This window comes from Microtus pennsylvanicus, chromosome X (genome assembly GCF_037038515.1).
Source record: "Microtus pennsylvanicus isolate mMicPen1 chromosome X, mMicPen1.hap1, whole genome shotgun sequence".
NCBI lineage: Eukaryota > Metazoa > Chordata > Mammalia > Rodentia > Cricetidae > Microtus > Microtus pennsylvanicus.
The window spans coordinates 31,333,591-31,347,612 of NC_134601.1; the positions used below are offsets into that span (position 1 = coordinate 31,333,591).

Here is a 14,022-nt window from a genome sequence, read left to right on the forward strand (position 1 = left end):
GACACCTGGACCTATGCCAGGTGCATGATCTGGCTTTTGGGAGCCCATTCCCTGTGGAGGGATACCTTGCTCATCCTAAATATGGGGGCATTAAGACTTGGCCCTGACTCAAGTTGGTATGCCAGACTTTATTGACTCACCAAGGAAGGTCTTACCCCCTCTGAGGGACAGACGGGGAATGGGAAGGAAGGAGATGGGGGGGGGGGGCAGGAGAATGGGAGAAAGGGGAAGTAGGGTTGATATGTAAAATAAAAAGTAATTTTTTAATAAAAAAGGAAAACAATTAAAAAGAAGCAGAACAAAAATCCCTGAAGCCTTTAGAAGAATGCTCAGCATTTTGAAGAAAGCCTGAGAAGAGTGGATAAGGGATAGGTGTTTCTAGGCAGAGAATCAGACAGAGGAAGATATTTTGAAATAAGGGAGATGATAAGGTGAAATAAATGGTCGTCTTACAAATAATACATGAAATTCAGACAGGATGAAGGTAAACAAGGGTCATTGGGCTTGTCTGATAAGGTAGCTTTACTGAGTCCAGTGAGAGGAAAATGGTAGGGCTACTAGGGCAGAAGTCATGTGATAGCAGGCAAATAAAACTTTAGAATATTCACAAGTCTTCCAAGAGCTCAGACAATGTTGAGCAAACAGAGATCAGATAAGAGATCATGGAGGCATATGGCTTGGTAATTTAGTTATCTAGTCATTTAAGTTAGACAATTTCAACACAAAGGCAGGAAGAATGATCTTATCGACTACATAGAGAGAGAGAGGTACATCTAAGGAAAGATGTGTTTTTGAAGAGTTTGCAGTATAAATAAGGCAATAAGGTAAAACCTCTATGCGAATAATCATGAAGAAACATTGATGTGTGAATATATCAACATAATATAAATAAAAAGCAATGGGAAAATGATCAATAATTTTTATAGTCAGTGAAACTTATAGAAAGACTGTTCAGGGATGTTATGGTAGTTCCACAAAACACTGTTGTCTATATATCTATGAAAAACTTTTTATTATGAGCTAATGCATACCAATTGTAATTTTTAAATATATCTTCAAACAAAAGCACAGGGAGTACTCCTACTATAATGTAGATGGTAGTGTTGAATGGAGATAGTTAATTCTGTTAATTATGCTTGGTCATGCCCCCTCAATCAATCCTTATGAGTCAGATCACTGGGCTTTTATGGGGCAGATTATAGTTGTTTTTCCTAGTTATGTTAATGTGAACTCATCGCTGGAAACATTCAAGAATCTCAGGTTTTGTTTTATTAATAGCTGTTAAATACGTGTGTAAGGAGACAGAGACAGAGACCCACATTGGAGCACAGAACTGAAATCTCAAGGTCCAAATCAGGAGCAGAAGGAGAGAGAGCACTAACAAGGAACTCAGGACCGTGAGGGGTGCACCCACACACTGAGGCAATGGGGATGTTCTATCGGGAACCCACTAAGGCCAGCTGGCCTGGGTCTGAAAAAACCTGGGATAAAACTGGACTAGCTGAACATAGCGGACAATGAGGACTACTGAGAACTCAAGAACAATGGCAGTGGGTTTTTGATCCTACTGCACATACTGGCTTTGTGGGAGCCTAGGCAGTTTGGATGCTCACCTTACTAGACCTGGATGGAGGTGGGTGGTCCTTGGACTTCCCACAGGGCAGGGAACCCTGATTGCTCTTTGGGATGACGAGGGAGGGGGACTTGATTGGGGGAGGAGGAGGGAAATGGGAGGCGGTGTTGGGGAGGAGGCAGAAATATTTAATAAATAAATAGATAAATTAAAAAAAGTGTGTAATAGCTAATTATTTTAAAAGTATATCTGACTTTAATAACAAGTACCTAAATATTTTAGTGTGTTTTGAATTTAGAACACACACACTCACACATATACATATTTATGCATGTGTGTGTATACATAAGTGTGCTGGGAACAACCACAGGGTCTTGCACATGCCAGCCAAGTACTGTACCACCAAGCTACATCCATTGCTCAATAGTGAATGACACCGTATTTTCAGGCTAAAATTATCTTTAGCAAGTACTGTATACACACACACACACATATTTACTAGATTCTGATCTCTTATCTGTTTTTGAAAACAGTAACACAGAATACAAAATCTACTCATGTAGTTTACAGCTTGCATAATACGGTTGTAGTTGCTAACGGAGTTCATTTGTATTGGGACACCTAGAACATATGAGACACCATACTCAATGCTTTCTGTAAAGTGCCTCACTATTCCAAGAGAATTTGCCTTAGTTCTGTCACATATTTTATAGGCCTTATGAGGAGAATACCCTTTGTTTTGGATTTCCTTTTCAAAACTATGTATATGGAAGAACTAGAGTAATGGCTCAACAATTAAGAACCATTGAGCCTGGCAATGGTGGCACATGGCTTTAATCACGGCAGAGGCAGAGACAAGCAGAGAAGTCTGTGGGTTCCAGGCCACCCTGGTCTACAAAGCAGCTTTCGGAACAGGCAGGACTGCTATACAGAGAAATCATGTTAAAAAAAAAAAAAAGCACGAAGCAAAACAAAAGAAAAAAAAAGAAAATTTCTGCTTTTCCAGGATACCTGAGTTTAGTTCCCAGAACCCATATTGGACAACTCACAGTCACCTGTAACTCCAGCTCTAGGACATCTAGGTCTCTCTTTTAATCTTTTATGGGCACCTTCACATGGGTAAAAATAAAGTTTTTTAATAAATATAATATCATATTTTTAAAAGCCATATGTAAAGAGAACAATTTAGGAAACTGCAAGAAACATCTTCCTCTAAACTGAAGAACAAGGTTGCTTGTTCTCCTTTTTGGAGCAGTGGTTGGAAAAAAAGAGAATGTAGTTAGCTGTATAGCAAAGAGCTGGAATTCCTATGACCCATTGTAAAAGATAAGTGTTTCGTAAGCTTGAGATTCTTCCACTGTAGGTAATGTATTGCTTACAATGATCCCCTCCATGTTATCATATGGAATATAGGCTTTTTTTGAGTCACCAACCAAATACTGGTGCTCTGCATTGCCACTACTAATTTACTGTTTATGAATTATGACCTGGAAGTCTCGTGTCTTCTATAAGTATTCATGAACCCGGCAGACTGACTTGTTAGTTGAAAAATCCATCAAAATGTCAGACCTTACAATCCTGACGTTTGGAAGTATAATAACCCTATAAACCCAGTTGCTTTTACTATTCTCATTTTTTATATACCAAAACCTGAGACGTAGTCACCTGGCCAAAGACCCATTGTTAGGACACAATAGAGGAAAGATTTGAACCCAAATATCTGGTTCTGCAAGCAAATTTCTCAAGTACAGTTCATTTCATTGCCTAGAGTTAACTTCACATATTCCCTAACCGTACCATAAACCTTTTAGTTCTAGAAATAAGTGGATAATTCTGAATTGGAGATTAACAGTAGCATGCCAAAGGCTGGATATTTATGTCACTGGAAGATCAAAGCACTTGAGAAATTACTTGCTGTTCATACTTCCAACACATCCTTATTTATTTACATCGTCTGTAAATAAATTATCTGTTTGACAAAGCATCTTAGAAAAAGCAAAAATCTCTAAACTCTTCACAGCTTGACAAACTAAAAGTATTTAACAGAATGAAAACACAAAGGGGATTTTTCTCAAATGACCTTGTATTTCTCCCAAAATCTTTTACAGCATAAATACTTTTTATTCTTACATTAGACTTTCAATTATGTTTCAATGTATATAACAAATACCTATCATTTTAATGATTATGTAGGACTTTTTTATTGAATGACATCAATAAATTTGTTAATTTGCCCTCATTTGGAGTTTCACTGCATTTATATTTCATGCTTGTACTTTTGTGTAGTTAGAATTTGTATTAGTCTTAAAGTTGACTGTGCACTAAGTTCAAATATATTTCCAAGACCTGGAGAGATGACTCAGTGGTTAAGAGCACTTGATATTCTTGCAAAGAACTCAGGTTCAGTTCCTAATACCCACGTGGGAGTTCACAACTGACAGTAACTCTGATTCCATGGGATCTGATACTGTCTTCTAATATTCACAGGCACCAGGCATGCATGTGCTACACAGACATGCATGCACATGATCAAAACACTCACCCACATTCATAAAATAAAGTAGATAAATATAAAATAATTAAAGATATTTTCAGCAAAGCCTTCTTTGACTAATAAATTATGAAGAGTGAAAAATCAGCAAAGGCTCTCAAAATTTTCTACTTGTTTTATGTTTGGAGAAGAACAGTCTCCTCTAACAACTGTAATTGACTTGTAGTTATATATATATCTTAATCAATTTGCATTTTTAGTTTTTATAATTTTTATATTTGTACATAAGCATTTTGCCTGTGTGTGTGTGTGTGTATGTTTGTGTACTATGTGAAACCCTGGTGCCCATGGAGGTCAGAGGAGGGTATTGCATCCCTTGGAACTGGAGTTATATAAGGTTGTGACTGGCCATGTGGGTGCTGGAATTGAACCTGGGTCCTCCAAAAATAGTGGGTACTTCTTAACTGAAGAGTCATCTCTCCTGTTCCAATTTACGTTTTTTAAAATGTCAAGAAGTTTTTGTGTGCGCGCGTGTGTGTTTTAGTTTGTTAATCACTAGATATTTCTGGAATTCGCAAAGAAAATATTTTTAAAGGAAATAAGACTGTGAAAGGACCTATTTAAAAAGAGTTTAGCTATATCTTAAGTCATTTTACTAATGCTTCTATTTAAAAAGAGTTTAGCTATATCCTAAGTCATTTTGCTAACGCTTCTATTTTTAGGTATACATTTTTTTATAATTCTTTAGATTCTTGACACTTGGTTAACCCACACATTACACAAAATCATATATACTCAAATAATACTTTAGATTTTGTAATATAAACAAGTTCTATAATGTGAGTTATAATAGGTATTTTGGTTTTTTCAATGAGAGCTCAAGACTTGCCTTTTCCCCAGAGAAACTAAGTTTAATCAACATTCCTTCTTAGAACTGCCTTTGAAAGAAAAAACAAGCAAAAAATACAATTTAAGCTAGCTGCAATTACACTTTTGTTTAGAAAACTGTGATGTTTATTCAAAAACTTGCAACAGATTAACACATGTTAGTCGAATTATTCTTAATACATTATCTACAAGAATCTACTTCTTATTCTCTCAGCTTACGAAGTTGGCATGGCTAACCACAAGTTAGTTTGGCAGTTAAGCAATGTTAGCAACAATTTCTGAGAGTAGTAACCAAGAGATCTTGGTCCTAGATAGATATGCTTAACAGAGCTATATTTTGAAATCTTTTTCTTGTTTGCATTTTATTCCTTTTAGATGATACTTACCTTGCCTTCTCATTTTCCCACATACCGGTAGAATAAACTATCATAAAAGATGTGGAAATACAGTCAGCTATTCTGTTTCATGTGTTCTACATTCATGGATCCAAATAGCCATGACCCGAAGATTCTTAAAAATAAATAATTGCATTTGTACTGAACTTGTGCTGACTTCTTGTCAGTATTCCCTAGATAATATAGTATAGATATTATTTACATATTTATATAGCATCCACATTTCATTAGTTAAAAGTCATTTAGAAATGATTTAAAGTATCCTAGAGAATGTGTATAGGGTACAGGCAAATGTAAGGTCATCTTATATTAAAAATAAGCTTGAACATCTGAAAGGTTTTGCTTTAGAGGTGTGTTGTAGCATCCTGGAACAATTCCTTTATGGTTACTGAGAGTAACTCTACCTGCAAAGATTACAGATGCAAGTAAGTGTAAGCCATCACTGTGAAGGCCCTTTCCTTACATTAATTCAGAATGTGTTTTTTTGTCCCCCTTGGGATGTGAAGGGGGGGGGAGAGAGAAAATTTGTGATCCTTATTCTTGCAAACTAGTCAGTCTGCCTCCTCAACTTGCATAGCGCTAATTGTTCCTAATGAAAGAAAAGTAACATTTTTAGGCCCCACCTGCGGGAAAATTTTTAAATAGAACTGGCCCGAGGGCAATTTTCAAAATAAAATCTAAATAATGCAAGATTGTTAGCAGGAACTGTGCCAGGGCTGGATTATATGACTAATAAAAATCAACTGGAATCTCAGACATTCAGGGAGCCTTGATCACACTTCTACTAGGTCAGCCATGATGACAACAGGACTCAAATTCCGCCTTGTCTTTGAGTTCCTGGGACCTTGGGTATCACCAACAACTTCATCTTAGGGCCTGTTCATGGGTTAACAAGCAATTTGTCAGCCTCAATTGGCATGCAAGTGACAAGAGCCAGAGGGAGTCCATCCAGGGCCCTGGACTAAGGTTTTTTGTGTGTTAAGGGTTAGGGAGGATTGAACCCTCTCCTCCTGCAACTCATCAGCCACCTTCAGGGTGAGTCCCCTGCCCTTACAGTCACCCCAAGTTAATACAAGTACTGCTGGCAGGGCCTAAATCATTTAATCTTCGGAGAATGAACAGATGAGAGCATCTCTTGTGCCTGAAAAGCTTTGCCTGGAGGTCTGGGTTTTATTAGAGGAAACATTTGTCTAAGAAGCCCCCAGAAAATTTAGTGGACTATCATTAACCCTTTGACCTCCAAAGTTATGACCTTTGTCTTGTAGCTAGTATTTTATGGTACCTGGAAGTTTTTTGTTTTTCATCCATTTTCCTTTTTGTATCTAATTCAGTGTATCTTTTTGATCCTTTCAAACTTTCCTGGTCCTCTGGTATTAGATTTGTTCCCCAAATTACCACGTTCCGAAGATTTCCTGTCAAGTAGCAGTCCTGACCTTGTGTCCTACCTCATCCCACTGCAAATATAGTAGTGATTGCTTGTGATAGTTATATACTATCATTGTTATTATTTATTGGTGATATAGATAGCAATGTAAGCTATACTAAAATTCTGGTTTTGTAGTTAAAATGTATTTAATACCTAATATTTAACAAATATATGCTGGGTATTTTAGATATTTTATTTGACACTATTGTCTGGAAAGGGCATGCATTATTACATTTCTACTTTAAAAATGTAAACAAACTTTTAAGTTTTAATTGAAAATCTTTTGAGAATTTAATATGGAAAATATTTTTTTACATCATTCTTAGCCCTCGTTATCTTTTAACTCTACCTATGTACCACCCATTTCTACTTCCTCTCATATTCATGAACTCTTCTTTAATTATTCTCTTTGTCTTTGTCTGTCTGTCTGTCTTTCTCTCACACACACTCACACCCCACACATACATATGCATATGCCTGCTGATTGTATTTACTGTTGCTTGTACGCACCATTTTTAGGACTGACCACCTGGGATTTGATAATCCACATGGGAGCTCATCCCAGGGAAAAACTAAATCTCTTTCTCTTGGCAGCCATTAATTTCCTATAGACAGGGACTTGAGAGGTTTCCCACACCCAAGTTAATATATCACCTGGTGTCTCATTTCGGTGAGCATATTTTTGAGATTTTGTGGGTATAACTTTCCTGTCAAATAAGGAAGACTTGGTCTCCTAGCAGACATCCTTGTCCTCTGGCCCTTACAATCTTCCTGCTCCTTCTTCAAAAATGTTCCCTGGACCTTAGGTTTAGGGGTTATGTTGTTGGTATATCACTTGGAGTTGAGCACTCCCCAGTCAGCTGAGCTCCCCATTTTGACTTAATGGTTTCTGTCTGCTATAAATATAAATGTTTGATCACATTTATTTGTAAACCTAATGTGTACAGCCATCAGCTTTCCTGTGTTTTGTTTGTTTGGGATGTTGTAAAATTTCAATGAATGACCACTAAACAGTAGGCATAGCACCAGCCATTTGAGGCCCTCTTCAAAATTGTGGTTGGCACGTTAATTCTGTGTGATATAGAATTATACAACTACTTCACTTTGAAGAGCTACACTTGACACTTTGTATTTCTAGCAGTGAGTTAATGTTACTTTAGATGTGGTCCTGAAATATCCTCCAGAAAGAAAGACTAAACACTTCTGCCACAATTTGCAGTTGCCCTTCTCAGCCTTGTCAAGTTGCTTCTGATCTCTTCTCTCATACATTGCCATTTACCTCTGTGTGATTGACATTTTCTGGTCTGCATAGTGAAGCATCATGTATACAAAGAGGCAAAGATGAAATATTTATTCATTTGTTTGAAATTAACCAAATTAGTCAAATAGATTTTTACCTTTGTGTTTCTATTCTCATTTATGTATGTATCTGTGTATGCGGTGTGAGTGTGGGCACATAAACATTTTTGCGTGTGTGTGTGTGTTTATGTGGGTATGCAGGAAGCACATGTAAATGTGGAGATGTCGGGTTGATGCCAGGACTTACTCTTGTTTGTTCAATTATGAGGTCCCTATACCCAACTTTCAGGAAAGCAAAACTTTCAACCCTAGATATCCTCACATAATAACTTCATCAATTCACGTGATTTGTAATGTGGCCAGATGACAAATTTCAGTGTTTAAATCCCTCTAATGTCATGGTGCTGGTGGGCAGGATTAACTCCATTTAGACACACTCTACTAGATAAGATGCTTTCTTTTTGTTTATTTATTTTAAATATTATTAATTATTTATTTTCTTTTTATTGTAATTGATTCTAAATATACCTGAAATTAAAATGTAGTTTTATCACTCTCCCCTTTCCCTTTCCTCCTTCTAGCCCCCTATGTCTCTTTCCTACAGTTCCTCCTATTTCCTCCCTCCCTCTCAAACTGATAGTTTCTTTTTCTTTGATTATTATCATTATATCCATATAGATGCACAAATATATAAATCCAATCTTCTGGGTCTACTTTTGTTGTTCATGTGCATATGGTTTCAGGGCTGGATTCTTTTGTATTGGGTAACTTATTAGGCATTCATCCCTAGGAGAAGCTATTTCTCCCTTTCTTAGTCTAATGACTATTAGTTTAATAGTCTAATGACTATTAGTTGACTATAGAGTTTTGTCTAGGGGTAGGATGTCCTACCATTAGCATATTTCAACAAACACTTTATACAGCTATGTATGTTTTTAGGATGAATTTCTTGTAGGAAGACTTCCCCTGAACACGGGAAGCACCAATTCATGGAATTATGTTCAGCGGTTAGTTCTCCTAGGTGATTGTAGATGCTGTCAAGGCAACAGTTATAGTCAACTATTCAAAGAAGTAAGGGGGCTTTCTTTCTCCTGAGACCTCCAAATGTAGGAGTCCATATTGTTACTTCAGAGAACTGTGGTCACCACTAACTGACTCTTGGGCATGAAAAACAATTCATATTGTGATAAGTAATGATGATCTCAAACTCAACTAGAAATACGTATTTCTGTTAATTTAGTGATTCTACCCTTGGGACAGAAGGTATAATGTTGTGTATAGAAGTATATTCACCACAATCTTTTTTATGATAATAAAAATGGAAGCAAAAGAAATTCTACATATGTTAATAGGTATCCTTTGTGTGTCAATCTTGGTTCCTATATGTATCTTAGAGAATGAAATGTTACGGGTAGAAAGCACTGTTAAGTTCAACAATCTCCGGGAGAACTGTCAAACATAGCTGAAGTGTAGAAATGGCTATAACCACAGTTCTGGCAAAATTCCCACAGATTTCTTTTCAAAGTTTCAAGGGAGCAATATCGATTGCTAGGAGAGAAGTCTGACAATGTTACAGATTCATAGATTGCTACATCTTACCTTCACAGCTCTGTAGCTATCTCATAATCAGGAATATTCTCCATACCGTTTTTGCTCCACACCATTCTGTTGGTTGAAGAAGAAAGTTGCTGTGTGTTGATTTGATGATGTTTCTCATTTTTAGGCAATGCCCTAAATGGAAAAGTCAATACTCTTGAAATGTATAGAGTACAGAAGTTGTAAACAGCCAGTAAAGTCATTTTCTTATTTTTCTCTTCCTACAGAAACTCCACATACTGCATGAAGGTGTCAATGTCCTTGACTGTTGCCGAGAATGAATCAGGCCTCTGTTACAATAGCAGGATCCGCTACTTAGAGAAATCTGAAGTTACTAAAAGAAAGGAGATCTCCTGCCCAGATATGGAAGATTTTAAGAAGTCCGATCAGGAACCTGATGTTGTATGGTACAAGGTAATTCAGCATGGTGTCAAATAAACATTTTTTAAAGACTTAATTAATAGCAGCCTTGGGGATGGGCATTTTATTACCAGTTTCTGGTATTAAACAGCTTGCTGAGAAGAATCAACAGATTTACAGCAAAAAAAAAAAAAAAAAAACTTAGAGGTGTGACTCCTATATGCCTATATTCCACTGACTTTTGTGGATTTCCATCAGCAAATGTCAGAAGCTATCCCAATTTCCCCAACTGTTAAGAAATAAAATTACCACCTCAGCAAAGAAGAAGGGTAAATATTTAGATAAAATGTAAAACAAATTAGTTTATTGATATAGGTATCTTGTGTACCATGAGGAAGAAAAGTACTAAAAACACCTATGAAGGATAACCATTGTTACCATGATGAACAGTGTGAGCTACTGCGGTGGAGGCAGAAATGACAAGTGGGCTTTGTTCTATTCATGTGAACACCAGAGGAGGATTAACCAGGCATAAGCTATGTTCAGAGGTTCAAAGGAAGGACATTGTATGTGGAGTGTATTTACTGAGGTAGAGGCAATATTGAGGGAATCAACAGGAGAGGAAGCTGTTGATTGTTACTCCTGAGGAGCTGTTACTGGAACCCAGCAAGAATGAAGGTGTTCTTCCAAGATTAATAGCTAGAGAAGAACATATGAAGATGATAGACAAGAAAAAAGGAGGCTAGAATAAGTAACATAGCCCCTCTTAACACCTGCCTGCATTTCTGAAGTTAGTTGACTCCTACTTCCATTAGAACACAGGACAAAAGCAATAGGTAGAATCAGGCCTTCAGGTACACTGGGCCTAGACTATAGCACAAAGGGCAGGCATAGTAGGGAAGCAGAGAATAATTACATAATTCTGTCATTGAATTCTTGCTAAAATCCTGGATGATACTTATAGCCCTGAAACATTTTCTTTTCCTTCCTTTCTTTCTTTTTTTCTTTCATCCTTCCTTTCTTCATTCCTTGTCTTTTCCTTTCTTACTTTCTTTCATCTTCTGTCTTTCTTTGGGGGGGTATTTTAGAGACAGTGTGTCTCTGTATAGTCATAGCTGTCCTGGAAATAGTTCTGTAGACCAGGCTGCCCTTGAACTCACAGTGATCTGCCTGCCTCTGCCGTCTAAATGCTGGAATGAAAGGTGTACACCACCACTGCCCAGACGCAAACATTTTCTTGACCACAGAAGTCGCTACTCTATACAGATTTTTATATGATAGTTACAAGTGATCAAGTACATTTTTTCATAGGTGATGTGCACATTATTAGACCAAATTACAAGAGTTGAATTTGGTGGTTTCTGCCGGATTGTCTGATCCTACTCTTCCTGTGGATCCCTATACCTGAATATTTAAAACTGCTAGGACATTTTACCTTTGGAAACATTTTTTGTTTTTACACCTGGAAGAACTCACCAGCACATACTATATGTACTCAACTATGACTTTCATTCTTTCTTTTTTCTTAGCAGGGACAGTTATTACAAATAACATTCATTCCTTCAGGCAGACTATAAATAATTTAAAGGGACCTTTCATGCTATCATCAACCTCCTTCGTACATCTTAAGTAATTCTTATATGCCATTCCCTGTAATTAGCTTGTTCTCTATCTTATCTCATCTAAATCTCAGTATAACTTTTGTGTGGTGAGAATTTTATTTATTAAAGAGGAAAGCAGGAGCTTGGATAGATGTAACACTGCTAAATTTACAGCGCTCTGTGTTCAAGGCACTATGACTTGAGAGACCATTTTCTTGATTACTATGCTTTTCTACGATGATTCAGTCTTGATCATAGACACTTCTATAAGATGCATGGTGGGGGCAGACCAGACATGTGCCCCCCAAAATAACAAAAAATTTACTTCAATTTTATAGGAGGGAATGGGGGAGTCCACCTACCCCAGAGTGAGCAGCTGGAGTAAAATCAAGCTTAGCAGGCTCCCTGTACAGTAATTCCTTCTACCTCATCTTCTTATCTTCTGCTAGCTCACTCCTTCCCCTTTCCTTAGGACTTTCACACCTCCAGCCACTTAGTCCTTGGGAAGTAATACTCCTCCCTCCCCTCGCCAAATGGATCAATAAATCAAGAACAAAAGGATTTCTAAGCTCTGCCTGAATAATAATGTCTAAAATTTAGTTTATTAATTTAAATTTATTTTAATTGATCAAAAAGTATAAAATAGTGCATAACAGTTGCCTGTTAACGCTTATATAAATTTTGCAATGTTTATATTAATTTAAAGTATTCTGTCTCCTCAGACATTCATCATTTGTTTGTGGCAAGAGCATTTAAAGTCCTCTCTTTAAGTTATTTTTAAATGTTCAATACCTTGTTGATTATAGTAAAATAACTGTAAAATAATAGTAGAGCACAAGTTATTGATCCTGTATAAATGGAATTCATGCAGTTACCCCAAATTTTCCCCTTTACTGTGAGTTCTCCTCACAACTTCTATGAGATAAACTTTTTGCTTTCCACATGTGAGTGAGATAATTTGTTACATTTCTTCCTGGGCCTGACTTACTTCAGTTAATCTAGCAATTTCTAGTTCTAGCCATGTTGACACACATGACGGGATTTGCAACCTTTTCATGGTTAGCATGACACCATATCTGTATACCACATTGTCTTTATTACCAGTATCCCCTCCCTGACTTTTGCCTTCAGTACAATTTACCCTTTTCCTTTGTGATACTAAATGTTTGTTCTCCATATTAGCTCAATTCTTAGAACTACAATTTAAATATATTACACCCATTTTGTAGAATAAGGGACTAGAGAAGCAGAACAGAAAAGCAACATAGTAGTGTGTGAGTGTTACTTTCATCTGGGATTTGATAATAAAGAACTTCCGAGATTTCAAGTGTGTGGTTGACCATTGATTCTCTTATGAAGTTTCAAGCAAATCCCAGAAGATGTTTTGAGGTGTTAAAAAAAGTGGTTCATTCTTGAAGTCAATTATTTCAGTACCATACTCTGCCCTCTTTTCAGGTCTCTGAATTTCATACCTAGCAACATAGGAAGGCACTTGTCTCTGGCTACAGAATCACTATATAAAGTGAAGGATATATTTGTATAGAGTTTATTCTGTAGTAGGAGCGGCAGGTTACGTTCCTGCTGCCCAGCCGCCTGGCTAGCTTATGCCCCGAAATAACAGCACACAAATTGTATTCATTTAAATACTGCCTGGCCCATTAGTTATAACCTCTTATTGGCTAGCTCTTACATATTGATCTAACCCATTTTTAATATCCTTATTGCCACTTGAGTGTGGCTTACCGGGACGAGTCTAACGGGCATCCATCTCGGAGAGGAGAATCATGGCGACTGACTGACTCGGCTTCTTTCTCCCAGCATTCTGTCTGTCTACTCCGCCTACCTAATTTTCTGTCTTATTAAAGGGACAAGGCAGTTTATTTATTTTTATTCCCAGACAAATCCTAATCTTGGTATATCTAATGTCTTATTTCTAGTGTTTTGCAGTGAGAACATATTTTTTTCACTATCATCTTTGTAGCTATCTTTTCGAATATGCAATCTTAAATCTGGTTTCCATTCTGTTCACCACTATTTTCTTAACCTTCTCTCTGATACTACTACTCTCACTTTCTCTTATGAGTTCCCAAGACTCTGTGCAATATGTTGGTGGTGGCCTCTGGTGGCTATCATCTTCTTCCAGTCCATAATCACAGGATCAAAGCTTAGCTGGCAGCACTGTTCATAAATGTTTATAAAGATGAATGAGTAAGGGAATTCCTCCTATACATATAATGCAAGGTATAAAAGTAAGTAGCTTACTTGACTCCTCTCTGAATCTCATTGGTCAATGGAAGGAGGAGATGAGAAGGGGCTACACTTTAGAAATTCTGCCTGATACTCCATGAATGAAGGCTAGATGCTTGGGTAGAGCATTGAATGGCTTTTATTAC

The 14,022-nt window shown here is 37.0% G+C and overlaps 1 protein-coding gene across 1 annotated transcript in view; it reads left to right on the plus strand.

The window, feature by feature from the left end:
- Nucleotides 1-14,022, plus strand: part of Il1rapl2 (interleukin 1 receptor accessory protein like 2) — a 1,189,456-nt gene that overhangs the window by 645,343 nt on the left and 530,091 nt on the right. Inside the window, exon 4 of the mRNA XM_075958150.1 lies at nucleotides 9,896-10,082. Within this exon, the coding sequence (XP_075814265.1) occupies nucleotides 9,896-10,082 (187 nt within the window). The remainder of the gene's footprint in view (nucleotides 1-9,895; nucleotides 10,083-14,022) is intronic.